Source organism: Pseudophryne corroboree, chromosome 7 (assembly GCF_028390025.1).
Source record: "Pseudophryne corroboree isolate aPseCor3 chromosome 7, aPseCor3.hap2, whole genome shotgun sequence".
NCBI classification, from domain to species: domain Eukaryota; kingdom Metazoa; phylum Chordata; class Amphibia; order Anura; family Myobatrachidae; genus Pseudophryne; species Pseudophryne corroboree.
The window spans coordinates 176,356,376-176,373,489 of NC_086450.1; the positions used below are offsets into that span (position 1 = coordinate 176,356,376).

The window sequence follows — 17,114 nt, forward strand, 5'->3', positions numbered from 1 at the left end:
CAATTTTGACCCTTCCACCTGCTAGCTACCACCCCATCTCTATTCTCCCATTCGCCTCTAAACTACTTGAGTGGCTGGTATACAGCCATCTCACCAGCTACCTCTCTGACAACTCAATCCTTGATCCTCTACAATCTGGCTTTCCACTCCACTGAAACTGCCCTGGTCAAAGTCCTCAATGATCTGCTTTCGGCCATATCCAGGAATCACTTCTCTCTGCTAATCCTCCTGGACCTCCTTGCTGCCATTGACACTGTGGATCATCCATTCCTCCTCAGCACTCTCCAGACCATTGTCCTCTATAGCACTGCCCTTGCCTTGTTCACCTCTTACCTTACTAACCACTTCTTCTCTGTATCTGCCTCTGGCTCCACTTCACCTCCTTCCATCCCCCAAACGGTGTCCCCTTGTGATCTGTCCTTGGCCCCATTCTCTTCTCCCTGTACACCTCTTTCCAGGGTGCGCTCATAAGCTTCTTTGACAATATCATCATCTCCTCCATTCCTCAACTCCACTGCTTAGGCGTCACTCTTGACTCCTCCCTCTCCCTTGCCCCCCACATCCAATCTCTGCCTCAATCCTGTTGGCTCCAGCAACGCAACATCACTCATATCAGGCCGTTCCTCTCCCGGACAAAAGTTATTATCCACTCATCTCATGGCTCGCCTATTGCAACATTCTCCTCACTGGCCTCCCAAGCTCCCATTTCGCTGCACTCCAATCTGTTCTCAACTCTGCAGCTAGACTTACATTCCTCTCCTGCCATTCCACTTCAATAAAATCTGCACTGGCTCCCAGTCCCCTACAGAATCCTCTTCAAACATACAAGGCCCTCTCTAACGCCACGGCTCCTTACATCTCAAACCTCATCTCACTACATACTCCTTCCCACCCTCACTGGTTGGCCAATGACCGTCACCTCTCCCCTACCCTGGTCACTGTATCACATGCACAAATCCAAGATTTTGCCCATATGGACCGCTTCACTGGAATGAGCTCCCTCACTTTATTAGACCCTCCCCAACCTTGCAAAGCTAAAAACAAGCACGAAAACCCACCTGTTCATCAAAGCGTACCTTCCGCCACATAACCTAGTCTCAAGGCAGCTCTCCTAACCCCGTGCCTCTCGTCTTGGCCATCTCATCCTTGCTTACTTTTTGCCATCAGGACACCTGCCGCATGTACATGCCTCAAGTCACCTGTCTGTCTCCCCCCCCCCCCCCCCCCCCCTCCCCCCTCTCCCTAGATTCTAAGCTCCTTGGAGAAAGGCCTTCTTTCCTCCTGTTCTCGCATCCCTTTTCTCTCACACTTCAATTACAGCTCTCATAATCAGCAACCGCCTACCTGCATCTCCTCTCTCAACTGTTCATCTCTTCTAACGGCTGCCCGCCTCTAGTAGTATGCAGATTACTACTTTGCTTCATTACATCTCAACTGTATTGTGTACCGAGAATTGTGGTGCTAAATGTTAGCCGTGCTTTGTTTTAGTTTTTGCAGTTACTGTAATGTTAAGTTCTGTGTATCCTGCATTGTTCTAATGTGTGCTGCATGTACAGCGTTGCAAACCACTTGTGGCGCCTTTTAAATAAAATGTAATAATAATACCATGGGCCGAATATAATGCCGTCCGAGTTTGACAGAGGTGTGGGTTGCCAGCCAAACTCAGACTTTTTTTTAAAGTGGCAATCATTTGCAAGGCATGATTTTGTCGTGCAAATAATTGCCACTTTAAAAAACGTCCAAGGTCAACTGGCAATCCACACCTCCGGCCAACTTGAATGGCATTACATCCGGCCCCAAGTCTGCTGTGTATGTGTGTATCTGAGTGCTCAATCATCGCACCAGAGAGAGAATCTGGTAAGTGGTTTACCATGATCATTGGCCCTGCATGTGTCTGAAATACTGTATTACATAAACTGCACTTTGTTTGGGGCAGACTATAGCTTGTTACATTCTAATGATGCATCACTCATGGGCTAGCGACGATCACTCTGAAATCAAACATTTGGAAACCCCCCCACCAGAAATCATGCATTTGCCACTGGTTAGAGCAATAGTTTTGCATAAAAAGGAATGGAAGGAACCCACATTACACAGTATGTGGACCAAATTTTGGGAAAATGTGTTTGCTACATTATGTGGTCTTTGCACTTTATGGTCCCCTCATACTAACCTCTCCAGCAGTGGTATGTGAGTTAATACTGATCTGGCATGAACCGCCACCATGACAGTAGACTGTAGTGGTCATGTTACTGCGAGTCAGCAGTGCTGAAATCTCCTCTTGTGATGGAACCAACTCTCTGCATTTTGTTTTCTTCAGAGCATCGACTATGAAGTGAGCAAACTGCTCAACCTCAGTGCCGGGGAAGTTGTCCCTCACCCTGCAAGAAAAAATATTTAATAATCATATCAAATAGCCAAGCAATCTAACATTTCCTATTCCATTCTATTGCTTCATCATGTTAGGGTCATTCCCACTGCCAATTTCACAGCCTTATTGAACAATTGTAGTGGGGTGTTATTTTTTTTACTGTACCTCATTGCTGGCTTCCTCCTTCAAAGCCAGAGGTGCCCTACCTGTAGGCTGGGAGCCCAAAAGCTTCTTTTGGGGTCACCTATTGCCAGATAGGTCTGACAATTAAGTTTGTGAACTCGCCACCGTGTGCTTACGGTGGAAGCACTGGACAGAAACCTCAGTATGGTTTAAGGATGTTGGCGTATCAGCGTTTCACAGCTGTGTTGTTGATGTACGGCAGTCTCTTCCTGAAAGGTGGCTATTACAGTACCTGTGTGTGTTTTGGTGTGCCATCGCAAAATGTCAGAGCTTGAATTACAGCAACGGACAGACAATTTTCTTGGTAAACTTGGCATGAGTGGAATTAAATCAGAGAGCTGTTAGTGCAAGTTTTCAGAGATAATGCAATCAAGAATACAGCAGTTTACAAGTGGGTGAAACGTTTTTCTGAGGGAAGAGAAAGTGTCACGGACAATGAGAGATCAGGACGGCCAACATCGAACAAAACTGAAGTAAACATTGCAGAAATTCGCCAAATTGTGCCTGAAAATCATCGGCTGTCAAGAGCATAGCAGAGTAAGTAAACATTGACAGAGAAACAGGAAAATATTAAGAGTATCTTGAGATGAGGAAGGTGTGTGCAAAAAAGGTCCCAAAGGATCTTAACAAGGTACAAAAGCAATGAATAGTTGAAATTTGCCAACACCTTTTGGAAAGGCAAGATGACATTATGGGCCATGTCATGAAAGGGGGTGAAACATGAGTCTACCAATATGACTGTAAAACGAAGTGCCAAAGTGCACAATGAAAGCCAATTCTCGACGACCAAAAGAGTTCCGTTAGTCCAAATGAAGAGTTAAAACAATGTTGATAACTTTTTTTTTTTTTTATATTAAAAGGTTCATTATGAGTTTGTACCAAGTGGGCAAACAGTCAACCAAAGTTAACTATTTGGAAGTAGCAAGAAAGCTGTGTGAAAAGATTACACAAAAACGACCCAAACTTTTTGACAACAACTCATGGATCTGGCATCATGATAATGCACCTGCTCACACGGCACTGTCTGTGAGGGAGTTTTAAGCTAGTAAACAAATAACTGTTGGAACACCCTTCCTATTCACCGGATCTAGCCCCCAATTACTTTTTTCTGTTCCCGAAGATAAAGGAAATATTGGAAGGGAGGTATTTTGATGACATCAAGAGTAACAAAACCAGTTCCAAAATAGTTTTGAAGGGTGGACAAGGTGCTGGCATCTGTGCACAGCTTCCCAAGGGGAGTACTTTGAAGGCAACCACAGTGATACTCGGCAATGAGGTACTCTATGAAGCACTTTTACAGCAATGAGTTCACAAACTTAATTGTCAGACCTTCTGCAATGTAACAGAAATTTATAAATTCCTTTAGTATATATCTCTATCCCCCTTTACCTCATATTCCAGGTGAATTATAATGCAAATATAAATAGCTCCAATGAATGACCACCTTAGAGTACTAACATAAGACACATAGAAACTATTTACTAAGTAAATAATTTTCTTTCACATTTCCTTCCTCAGCCTAATCACATTGCAGTTATTGTTCTCTACCAAGATAATGTTTTTTGTTGTTGTTTTTAATAAAACTGTACATTTATAGGTTACATTAATACCCAACTCAACAAATTAGAACCAATGGGTCAAATATAAAGTTAACATACTGTACATAAGATTACATTTTGGGTAGAGTTTAAAAAAAAAAAAAAAAACACCACACCTAACCTTGGATACATGGAGTCTTCTCTTTCGTTTCCCGCTACTTTTATTGCTCTGCTTACCCAGCAGGTGTCAATGCCTCTAATCTCCGATATTAACATTTGCATCAGTCTCACAGAAGAGGGGAATCAACACCTGCTCAGTCGAGCAGCAACAGGAAAATGTTGTGTGTGGCTGTTGGTTACCCTAGATCAGGGGTGTCAAACTCAAATTCATCGGGGGCCGCATCAGCAGTTTGGTCCCCATCAAAGGGCCGGTTGTATCTGTAGGTCTATCCAAAATTTACCGCTCCACCTGCCTTATATGTGCCCAGCCATCTGCCCCCTTTTAAAGTGCCCAGCCATGTGCCCCCTTTTATAGTGCCCAGCCATGTGCCCCCTTTTATAGTGCACAGGTCCCCATTTTACACATTGCGGCAGGCACAGGTCCCCATTTTACACATTGCGGCAGGCACAGGTCCCCATTTTACACATAGCGGCAGGTACAGGTCCCCATTTTACACATTGTGGCAGGCACAGGTCCCCATTTTACACATAGCGGCAGGTACAGGTCCCCATTTTACACATTGTGGCAGGCACAGGTCCCCATTTTACACATTGTGGCAGGCACAGGTCCCCATTTTACACATAGCGGCAGGTACAGGTCCCCATTTTACACATTGTGGCAGGCACAGGTCCCCATTTTACACATTGTGGCAGGCACAGGTCCCCATTTTACACATAGCGGCAGGTACAGGTCCCCATTTTACACATTGTGGCAGGCACAGGTCCCCATTTTACACATTGTGGCAGGCACAGGTCCCCATTTTACACATAGCGGCAGGTACAGGTCCCCATTTTACACATTGTGGCAGGCACAGGTCCCCATTTTACACATTGTGGCAGGCACAGGTCCCCATTTTACACATAGCGGCAGGTACAGGTCCCCATTTTACACATTGTGGCAGGCACAGGTCCCCATTTTACACATAGCGGCAGGTACAGGTCCCCATTTTACACATTGTGGCAGGCACAGGTCCCCATTTTACACATTGTGGCAGGCACAGGTCCCCATTTTACACATTGCGGCAGGTGGTGGAAGGAGGGAGAGAGAGAGAAAGAGAGGAAGGGAGAGGGGCTGACTTACATTTGAAGCGGTTCTCGCCGCTCTTCAGCCGCCTCTCCCTCCTCGTCTGCGCGGCTCCCTTCTCCCTCCTCCGACGGGGTTTCGTTGAATGACGCGTTTGCGCCGTGACGTCACGACGCAATCGCGTCATTCCGCGAAACCCCGCCCCCCCCCGAGCTGGGCACTCGGGAGAAGGGGGTTTCATGGCGGCGGCACCGCGGGCCATCAGACGAGGTCTGGCGGGCCGGATTTGGCCCGCGGGCCTTGTCTTTGACACCCCTGCCCTAGATGATCTGGTGAGCAGCACAAAAGTCAGAGGCAATTCAGTTTTTGTAAGAAAAGTTCCACCCATGTCAATTTTGTTAATTTTGGATGGTGTTCAAAAAGAAGCTAAAATAATGAAGGCTCACTGGAAACCGGAGATGAATCCCCCCAAAAAGTGGGCGACTTTAGTATGCTTGACAATTGCTAAACATGAGATGTATTTTATCTTATCTGAATACAATCCCATATGTGTGTATTCTCAACCTCAACCCTACAGTTTTCCCAATAAGTCAATGTTTTGAAGAATTCTGTCTGTGGAAGTAGGTGTGAGATTTACAAAAAAAACTAAATTAACGTGTGCATGAATATAGAGATCTACAAAACATGACCTGTTTGCAGTACTTGAGAACCCCTGACTTACATTATAACATGACAGAGGTAAGATTTTTATTTTCCAGTGCTAGTGCCAAGTCAGAAGTGGCTCACTTCTTGCGCACAATGCCTACATATTATCTACTGTCTATGACAGCGATTCTCAACTCCAGTCCTCAAGTATTCCCCAACAGGTCATGTTTTCTAGAATTCTTTAGTCATGCACCAGTGAAATGATCCATTTTGCTAGGTCAGTAATAATCACACCTGTTCCCACAAATAGAAATCCTAAAACCATGAACTGCTGGGGATACTTGGGGACTGGCATTGAAAACCACAGGTCTAGGAAATGGAACCTACTGGTTCAATATAATGATTAGAGAGTTCTTGTGGTTAGACAACTGTAAAATGATGAAGTTATCTATATTACATGAGTTGTAACCATTCATTAGTTGTTACAGCAGATCAACTGCATCAACAGGCCTAACTCATTTTGGTCCTGATTGCCAACGGTAAAAAAATTAGTTTAAACTGAATTGAGTCCAACTTTGCAGTATGTTTGCCTTGCTGAACAGAAACTATTCCAATACGCTAAAAAGGTTGCAGAGAGGGGCAAAACGAGATTTAAACTATCCTGATTGCCATATACAGGTGTCCCTGGCAAATATGAACAATAAAGAGGGTAAATTGGCCACTACTGTGACAGATCACCCATTATAAATAATGGACAGTTGACTTTAGTGTGCCAGAGATATCTTGTAGGAAATAATATCACCACTTTATATTTCATGGCATTAAGCTATAAACAATTTACACTACCTTCCATAATATTCAGTAACACTGCCTGGTAATGTACCAGACATCACTGCCGTTTTACTAGAACACCAGACATTCAGTCTAATGTGTGGTACTGAATGAGCAATGGAAAACTGGAATCATTATCAGTCATTGTCTCTCAATCTCACCTCTTGAGGTGAAACTTGAGGTAGCGCAGGATGTTTCGGCCGGGAAGGAATGTACAGCTCATACAACAGAGCAGCTGCCAGTGGCGCAGGTTGCCAGGGCCGTTGGGCTGGGGTACATGATTTGTCTGTTTTATCAGCTGGCAATAAACTTCATCACGCAGAGGCTTCAGGTCCTGGCAGGTCTGTAGGATGCCCTGAATTATGGCAACTGGATCAGGGACGGTCTCAATCTCCTGGAGGGAATTAAAGATCCTCACAGCCTCATCCTGAAGAGTGGTGTAACCCTTATCTTTTTGCACTATGAAAAAAAAAGATGGAAAATGATTATAAACTGTATAAAATAAATATTAAAAAACAATGTCAAATTAGTTAAAATACCTTTAAATTGTACAAAACGAATTTCTGATAGCCATTTATACAGGAAAGTCTAAGCAGAGAAGTATGGCAAAAATAGAAATTCTATAAAAAATTATTGGCAGGGAGAAATGCAATTTTTTGGTAATTATGGGGGTATAAAGAGTTATATTTTGAAGCTGCAAGATATAAGCATGGAGTATGTGGTAACAGAATTTGTGCAAGTCCCCAGGATCTTACAGGTATTCTTCAATGCATTTCAGTGTACACTTCCTCAGAAGTAATCCAATATGCAGCACTTTCCATTTTGGTGTTTTTATTTAAAGTCCCAGTTACTAATGGAATAACTTATTTTGCAGTGTCACTGTCTGCGTGACCCTGCCCTCTTCATGGCTCTCTTCCTACCTCTCTGGCCTATAATTCCCAGTCTCCTCTCATGACTCTACTCCCCACTCACACACTTCCTTTGACAGTAGGTGTCCCCCAAGGTTCTGTTCTTGGACCTGTCCTATTCTCCCTCTATACTTTCTCTTTAGGTGAGCTCATGAGCTCTTTTGACCTCCCATATAATTTCTATGCACATTACACGCAGATCTACCTCCCAGTGCTTTCTTAAACTTAACATGTCTAAGACTGAGCTGAATATCTTCCCACCCTCCTGAATAACCTCACATTCTACAATTTCTTTAGGATCAAACACTTCCTAAACCTGCAGGGAAACTAAGACCCTCTTCCACTCACTGGTCCTATCCTCCTATCTGGTCTCCCTGACTTCCACCTACCTAAGCTATAATCTGTATTCAATGGTGCTGCCTGGCTCTTCTTCCTCTACAAAAGCACTACATCTGCCTCCCCCTCTCCTACAAGCCCCACACAGGCTCCCCTTCCCTTTCAGAGCCTAATTCAAGCTTCTTGTACTCATTTACGAAACCCTCACCAATTCCTTTCCTATTTACATAGCTGACCTCATCTCCCTTCACACCCCTACCAGCCCACCTTGATTTCAAAATCTCCTCCCAACTGATTACTTCCTCCCACTCCTACCTCCAAGACTTTGCCCGTGCTGCTCCTTATCTCTGGAACTCTCTCCCTCTCACCATCAGACTCTACACCACTCTATAAATTTTAAAATGGGCTCTCAAGGCCCACTTCTTTATCAAAGCCATCCATCTCTAATCTTAATACACTGCTCCATGTTCACTGTCTCTTCCTTCAGTGTCACTGTCTGTCTGCCCCTCCTCTTTAAACTGTAAGCTCTCACGTGTAGGGCGCTCTTCCTTTCCTCACTTTTACAGTCCCCTCCTCCCCACTGCCTAGAAATGTACCTATCCCTTGAGTTCTGCCTCCCTCCTGCTTATCAGAGTATCATGACTGCTGATGCAGCAATGTTTAGAAACAATATTCATGTCCTACAACGTTTAAACTGTAAGTCACTCTTTTTCTTGTTTTGTCCTTACTGTTTCTGTTTATGTACTTAGTAAGGCATTGTGGAATTCTTTTGGTGCCATATAAATGAAGGATAATAGTAATAACTATTGTATATAATTGAGGTTTAATGTTTTTATGAATCACTGAATTTGACAACCACAAAGAAACGGTATCCGTTCACATGGTCGACCATGTTATGGTCGACAGTCATTAGGTCGACCACTATTGGTCGACATTGACATGGTCGACATGGACACATGGTCGACACATGAAAATGGTCAACACATGAAAGGTCGACAGATGAAAAGGTCGACACATGAAAAGGTCTACATGCGTTTTTTAACTTTTTTTTCTTTTGGGGAACTTTTCCATACTTTACGATCCACGTGGACTACGATTGGAACGGTAATCTGTGCCAAGCGAAGCGTTAGCGGAGCGAAGGTACCATGCCCGAAGCATGGCGAGCGAAGCGAGCCATGCGAGGGGACGCAGTGCACTAATTGGGGTTCCCAGTCACTTTACGCAAAAAACGACACCAAAAAAAGTAAAAAAAAACTCATGTCGACATTTTCATGTGTCGACCTTTCATGTGTCGACCATGTGTCCATGTCGACCAATAGTGGTCGACCTAATGACTGTCGACCATAACATGGTCGACCATTCATACCGGAACCCAAAGAAACATATCCCCTGGGGGAACTCAGAGGTACGCATTTTTCCCCAAGCCCTTTTGTAATAGTAAATGAGAACTATGCAATATATTGGCTTCGTATGAGGAATGGAGTTTTCCATCCTAGTAGGATTTTCAAACCCTATGATAGAAACAGGATTACAATGGCTTCTGTGTCGGCCACATAGTCTCCATAACTGGGTTAGTAAAATCATCACATTTAAGACGCATGGCATCTAAAGCTATGAAGACAAACTCAGCTCTGTTGGGCCATGGTGTAAGAGAGAGTCCTGAACCAGAAGTTCTGGCTGGAGAGGAAGGCATGGAGTGTAAGCAAGTGAAAGATCAACAAGATCAACATACCAGGACAGTCAGGGACAACTGGGGACCAAGGCAAAGTCTGCATTGTGTCTTGGCTGACATTCTGCAGGATCCAAGGAATCAGTGGAGTTGAGGAAAGAAGGAAAGCAGCAGGTAGACTAAATGAAACAAGCATGGTACTGCCAACACATTAATAAGAAATGGGGTCATCCCACCATTGAGGGTCAGTTTGTGATTTTGTCAAAACACCACCAGATCTGCACAAAGCCCGACAAAAGTTTGGAATGGTGATAATTTGTCTACTATAGGCAAAAGCGTCTCTGAGCATCTGTCTTCCAGTCCCAGATGTAGCTCTGCCCACGACAGGATCTAAGATGCTTCCTTCATGGCAGGGCAGCTAGAAGTACTTTCTCGAAGTTGATACAGATAAGGTACCTCTGTGGCAATGCCCATTTAACCCCTAACTGCTTGGTCCTTTAGAGGAGACATGTAGGTGGTGAAAGACATGTATATGGTCCTGAGATCTACAGCACTGAGTGTAAAATAGACTCATGAGGAGACCAGGTACCCATTGCATAGTGGTTACATATGCTTGAGACCACCTTGATACAGCATAAGTGCACAGATTGGCCACTAGTGGGGATGTTAGCTAATTTAGAGAGTTCATTTACCATGAGACTAGGGTGAAAATATTTTAAGCACTCTGTATGGAAAGTTGTACACAAATATTTGTGTGAATAATACATTAACTATAATCTACAGTAGCATCAGTGCTCATATAATCTATTTCTAGTAGTTTATACTTTGTACAGACACAGAATACTCAGGCAGGTGAGCTGCACTGTTGTTACTAATACTGCCCCAGGACAAGGAGCCCTGGCAAATCAGTCTCCTGCAAATTATACATTTTGGTTTTGGATGAAGCATGAGTGAATGAGGGGTATATGAGGCTGAGGTGAATACGTACAGTTGAGGTTGACATCCCCATAAGGCAGTGGTAGTAGTGGGGAGTGCAGTGGGTGATGAGTGTATCTCAAGATAGGATTCCTCTTGTATGTCTGTTCTACGGCCTCACTGTTCAGGCTGTTCTCCTGGTAGATAGAATGTTTACTAGAATTAATACTTGGATGGATAGAGATATATTAATTATATATACACTGTGTGTGTGTGTGTGTGTGTGTATGTATATATATATATATATATATATATATATATATATATATATATATAGCGCTCAAAACAATAAAGGGAACACTAAAATAACACATCCTAGATCTGAATGAATGAAATATTCTTATTAAATACTTTGTTCTTTACATAGTTGAATGTGCTGACAACAAAATCACACAAAAATTATCAATGGAAATCAAATTTATTAACCCATGGAGGTCTGGATTTGGAGTCACCCTCAAAATTAAAGTGGAAAAACACACTACAGGCTGATCCAACTTTGATGTAATGTCCTTAAAACAAATCAAAATGAGGCTCAGTAATGTGTGTGGCCTCCACGTGCCTGTATGACCTCCCTACAATGCCTGGGCATGCTCCTGATGGATGGCGGATGGTCTCCTGAGGGATCTTCTCCGAGACCTGAACTAAAGCATCCGCCAACTCCTGGACAGTCTGTGGTATAACGTGGCATTGGTGGATGGAGCGAGACATGATGTCCCAGATGTGCTCAATTGGATTCAGGTCTGGGGAACGGGCGGGCCAGTCCATAGCATCAATGCCTTCGTCTTGCAGGAACTGCTGACACACTCCAGCCACATGAGGTCTAGCATTGTCTTGCATTAGGAGGAACCCAGGGCCAACCGCACCAGCATATGGTCTCATAAGGGGTCTGAGGATCTCATCTCGGTACCTAATGGCAGTCAGGCTACCTCTGGGGAGCACATGGAGGGCTGTGCGCCCCCCAAAGAAATGCCACCCCACACCATTACTGACCCACTGCCAAACCGGTCATGCTGGAGAATGTTGCAGGCAGCAGAACGTTCTCCTTGGCATCTCCAGACTCTGTCACGTCTGTCACATGTGCTCAGTGAGAACCTGCTTTCATCTGTGAAGAGCACAGGGCACCAGTGGCGAATTTGCCAATCTTGGTGTTCTCTGGCAAATGCCAAACGTCCTGCACGGTGTTGGGCTGTAAGCACAACCCCCACCTGTGGACGTCGGACCCTCATACCACCCTCATGGAGTCTGTTTCTGATCGTTTGAGTAGACACATGCACATTTGTGGCTTGCTGGAGGTCATTTTGCAGGGCTCTGGCAGTGCTCCTCCTGTTCCTCCTTGCACAAAGGCGGAGGTAGCGGTGCTGCTGCTGGGTTGTTGCCCTCCTACGGCCTCCTCCACGTCTCCTGATGTACTGGCCTGTCTCCTGGTAGCGCCTCCATGCTCTGGACACTACGCTGACAGACACAGCAAACCTTCTTGCCACAGCTCGCATTGATGTGCCATCCTGGATGAGCTGCACTACCTGAGCCACTTGTGTGGGTTGTAGGGAGGTCATACAGGCACGTGGAGGCCACACACACTACTGAGCTTCATTTTGACTTGTTTTAAGGACATTACATCAAAGTTGGATCAGCCTGTAGTGTGTTTTTCCACTTTAATTTTGAGGGTGACTCCAAATCCAGACCTCCATGGGTTAATAAATTTGATTTCCATTGATAATTTGTGTGTGATTTTGTTGTCAGCACATTCAACTATGTAAAGAACAAAGTATTTAATAAGAATATTTCATTCATTCAGATCTAGGATGTTATTTTAGTGTTCCCTTTATTTTTTGAGCAGTGTATATATACACACACACACACACAGTATACTGTATATATATATATATATATATATATAAATAAATAAATACTGTATATACATATCAATATACACATACACATTACAGGTATAGTGATCACCCATTGCTAATATTTTATAAATCATTGAAACTAAACATTTTCTGCCACTAGAGGGCAGTAATCCACCAACATTTGGAACAGGAACAGAATTTCATCTCAATTTAACTTGAGATTTGGCTGTTGTCCTGATGCAACAGTATTTTCCACCAATTGCTGTGTGCCAATAAAATGCACTTTTTATAAAATCTATGAAAATACGGTGATCTAAAACATGCATGTGACACCAACCTTATACCTTTGCTTACACAGCTACAGGGGAATGGACAAGCAGTTACTGTAAAATGTATATAATTTGTACTTACAACCAATTTCTCACAGCAGACATTTCCATGCCCCCCTGTTGTAGAGTGTTTAAATATTAAGACATTTGAAAATGTGTTGTAATATTGTAATCAAACATTTTATGTAACTCTGTTGCAAAAAAAGAGGATTTTGGTACTTACCGATAAATCCATTTCTCTGAATCCTCTAGGGGACACTGGAGTCCTATACAGTAGGGGTGTGAAGCTTGCAACCGGAGGTGTGGCACAATCTAAAATTAGCATTGTCTGCACAGCCGGTTCCTCCCCCTTCAAATCCCTCCTCCCTCAGTTTAGAAAATTTGACCGAGAGAATAGGACATGACACTATAGCATATAGCGAGGAACCGAACAACATATCAAACAGCATCCAAGAAACTCTTAACTGAAAAACTAACGCTGTTTGTACAAACTCTTTTCTCTTTTTTTTTTTTTTTCTTTCTTTCTTTTGAACAGGAAGATTGAACGCAGCAGGTTGACAGCACCGAGGCGGGCGTCCAGTGTCCTCTAGAGGATTCAGAGAAATGGATTTATCGGTAAGTACCAAAATCCTCTTTTCTCTTTCATCCACTAGGGGACACTGGAGTCCTATACAGTAGGGGACGTCCCAAAGTTATCCCCCAGGGAGGGAGTGCTGTCGGTGACCTGCAAAACTAAACGTCCGAACTTAAGAGTCTCCGGTCGCAAAGGTATCAAACTTGTAAAATTTTGCGAACTTGTGGGCGGAGGACCACGTCGCCGCTCTGCAAAGTTGAGTAATGGAAGCACCTCTGGCAGCCGCGCCTGAGGCACCCACTGATCGGGTGGTATGAGCACCCGTCTGAACCGAAACCTGTTTTCCACAGGAAATATAAGCTTGCCGAATGGCAAGTCTAATCCATCTAGACGAAGACTGCTTAGATGCTGGCCAACCCGTCATTGGCCCATCCTTAAGACAAACAAAAGGTCAGACCTTCTGAAAGACGACGTAACCTGTACGTCTACCCGTAAAGCTCGGACAACATCCAAGTACACGTCCCCATCTGCGAGATCCTGAAAATATGGTACCACAATTGTCTGGTTTACTTGAAACCCAGAAACAACATTTGGAAGGAAATCTGTTCTTGTACGGAGTTCCGCCCTATTCTCATGAAAAATTAAAAAGGGACTCTTACACGATAAGGCTCCCAACCCAGTAACCCGCCTGGCCGAAGCCAAGGCAAGCAGTAGTGTGACCGTCCAAGAGAGATATTTCAGGTATGTTCTTACCAACGGTCCAAAAGTTGGGATCACAAAAATTCCAACCTCGAATTTACGTCCCAAGGCGCAGAGGAAGGACGAAAAAGGGGTTTGGTCCTCTGAACCCCCTGTAAAAAGGATTGAACCTCTGGCAAGGATGCTAACCGCCTTTGAAATTGGATGGAGAGAACCGAAACTTGAGCCTTCAGAGAGCCCAGCCTCAGTCCTACCTCCAGACCTGCCGAAAGAAAAAGTAGAAGTCTGGAGAAGTGGAAGTCCGTCGAATTCCACCAACTTTCCTGACACCAGTCCATGGTTTCCATAGCCACGCTGTTAAACGCAGCCTGTTCAGGGCTGTTGGAACGATCCCTGAGATCGCAGGTCCTCTCTCTGACGTAACCATCAAGGATCTTCCGCTAATAACCCTCGCAGGTCTGAGTACCAACTCCTGCGGGGCCATCTGGTGCGGTTAGAACCGCCTACACTCGCTCTTGTTTTAACCTTTTTTTTTTTTTAGAAACCTGGATATGAGTTGGAAAGGTGCAAATTTAATGTAAAACCTTCCTGTAACACCAAGGAAGCGTTCATGCATCCACGCCATCTGCTGCTGGATATCTTGTCCTGGACACATATCTGGGCAGCTGATTGTATTGCCGAGACGCCATTAGGTCGACTTGAGGTAGACCCCATCTCCTCACCACCATGTAAAAAATCCGTGAATGTAGGCACCACTCTCCCGGATGCATGTCCTGGTGACGGAGATAATCTGCTTCCTTTGAAAAGGAGAGATTATCCAGCGCTCATGCAGGTGGGTATTTGGTATGTCCTAAGGCTGCTACCTATTTGCAGAAGTTCCTCCAACTTCAAATAAGGTAAATACAATAAGGGATTAGGTGCGCCAAGGGGGCAAGTTGGTGTTTATTTGAAAAGGGGATGATGTGTGAAATGATGGTCAAAAGACTTGTAAATATCACAATTTTTTGTGATATTTACAAGTCTTTTGACCATCATTTCACACATCATCCCCTTTTCAAATAAACACCAACTTGCCCCCTTGGCGCACCTAATCCCTTATTGTATAATCTGCTTCCTAGTTCTCCACACTTGGAATGAACACTGGCGAGAGGATGATGTTTCGCCTTTCAGCCCACAACAAGATCTGTGTGGCTTCCTTTAACGCCACCCTGCACCTTGTTCCTCCTTGACGGTTTATGTACGCCGTCATCGTGACATTGTCAGACTGCATCTTTATGTTCCTGTAACACCTGTCAAACCATGAGTAGGTCTTTGGCTAAGAAAAGTGCATTGTAAACTGCTCTTAGTTCGAGAATGTTCATGGTAGGCCGCTCTCCAGTAGCGTTCTCTAAGACGGCACCCCAACCTCTGAGACTGGCGTCTGTTGTCAGGATCCTCCAATCCCAAATACCGAATCTCTTGTGCGAGATTCCTGTGCAACGAACACCAAGGTAAGGAGGTTCGTATGCACGTTGGAAGTTGTATTCTTCGATGTAGAAGCCAGTGTGACCCTGCTCCCTGAGCAATGAGGTTCATATGTAATGGTCGGGAATGAAGTCTGCCGAATTGGAGAGCTTCAACAGACGTCACCATGATCCCGAGAAGTTGCACACAGAGGTGTAGAGAAACCGCTTGTGACCTCAGTACCTGAGCCACTAACCTCTGTAGGTCCTGGACCTTGTTCTTTGGTAGGAATACGCTCAATTGTACCGTGTCCAAGATGAGACCGAGGAATTGAATCCGTTGAGTAGGCATGAGATCGGATTTCTGGAAATTCACAATCCAGCCATGTTGAATGAGAAATTGATGAGATGTCTGAACATCCTTGATCAACTGTTCCCGAGAGGATGCCTTTATTAGTATATCGTCTAGATAAGGTCTAATCTTGACCCTCAATAATCTAGATTCTGCAACCATGAGTGCTATGATCTTTGTAAAGATTCTTGGGGCCGAAGATAGACTGAACGGCAAGGCCCTGAATTGGTAGTGATCCGTCACCAGTTCGAACCTTATGTAAGCCTGGCGAGGGGCCCAGATTGGGATATGCAGATATGCATCCATGGATACCCTGAACTTGCCTTGTTCTAAGTTTGCAATGACCGACTGAATTGGGTCCATCTTGAATCTGGAGACCCTCAGAAACCGGTTTAAAACCTTTAAATAGAGTATCGGCCTGACCATCCCATCTGGCTCTGGCACGACAAAAAGATTGGAATAGAGACCCGTTCCTCTATGAGAGGCGGGAACCGGAATAATGACCTCTGACCGTAGCAATTCTTGAATTGCTGGCAGTAGTGCTCTTGCTCTCTGAGGGCACCGAGGAAATTCCATTGTAAAAACACTGACTGTGAGGCCTCTGTGGAAAATCCAGTTTGTACCCCTGGGAGATTAGGTTGTTTATCCAAGGTTCTGGTGCGGTGTTGGCCCAGATAACCTTCCAGATGTGCTCCACCAAGGGAGATCCCCGGTGCGCCGGGAGACCGTCCTGCCACGGTCTTGTCAGCCGGTTTATCCCGCTTTCTGGCTGCTGCCTGTGAGCGGCCTCTACCTCTGTCCCCACATACTCGTGTAACGAAACCGCGTCCTTGGGCTAGCAGGGACGGCGATCTAAATGAATGAAACGCTGGTTCTGAATAACCTCTCCTAACCAGTGGAGTGGTTCTTGTATAAGGAGTAGGTAGAAAAGAGGACTTCCCTGCTGTAGCTTGCGAAATCCACTTGTCCAACTGTGGACCAAAAGACCTCTCACCCCCAAAGGGTATGGCCGTGATGTTAGCCTGCGAATATCCTTAGAGGCTTGACGCAAGTATGAAGCGGATTCTCAAATGTGTTCCGCCAGTTGGGTAATTTCTTCCAATCCATTTTCCCCCTCAATAGCCTGTACAATACGTCCAGAGCATGTTCCCCTGGCCTTGTTAACTCAA

At 44.6% G+C, this 17,114-nt stretch overlaps 1 protein-coding gene across 1 annotated transcript in view; it reads right to left on the reverse strand.

Moving 5' to 3' along the window:
- Positions 1 to 17,114, reverse strand: part of LOC134944878 (unconventional myosin-X-like) — a 271,284-nt gene that overhangs the window by 31,994 nt on the left and 222,176 nt on the right. Inside the window, exons 34-36 of the mRNA XM_063933792.1 lie at positions 10,713 to 10,836; positions 6,973 to 7,270; positions 2,174 to 2,381 (exon numbers count right to left, since the gene is read on the reverse strand). Of these exons, the coding sequence (XP_063789862.1) occupies positions 2,174 to 2,381; positions 6,973 to 7,270; positions 10,713 to 10,836 (630 nt within the window). The remainder of the gene's footprint in view (positions 1 to 2,173; positions 2,382 to 6,972; positions 7,271 to 10,712; positions 10,837 to 17,114) is intronic.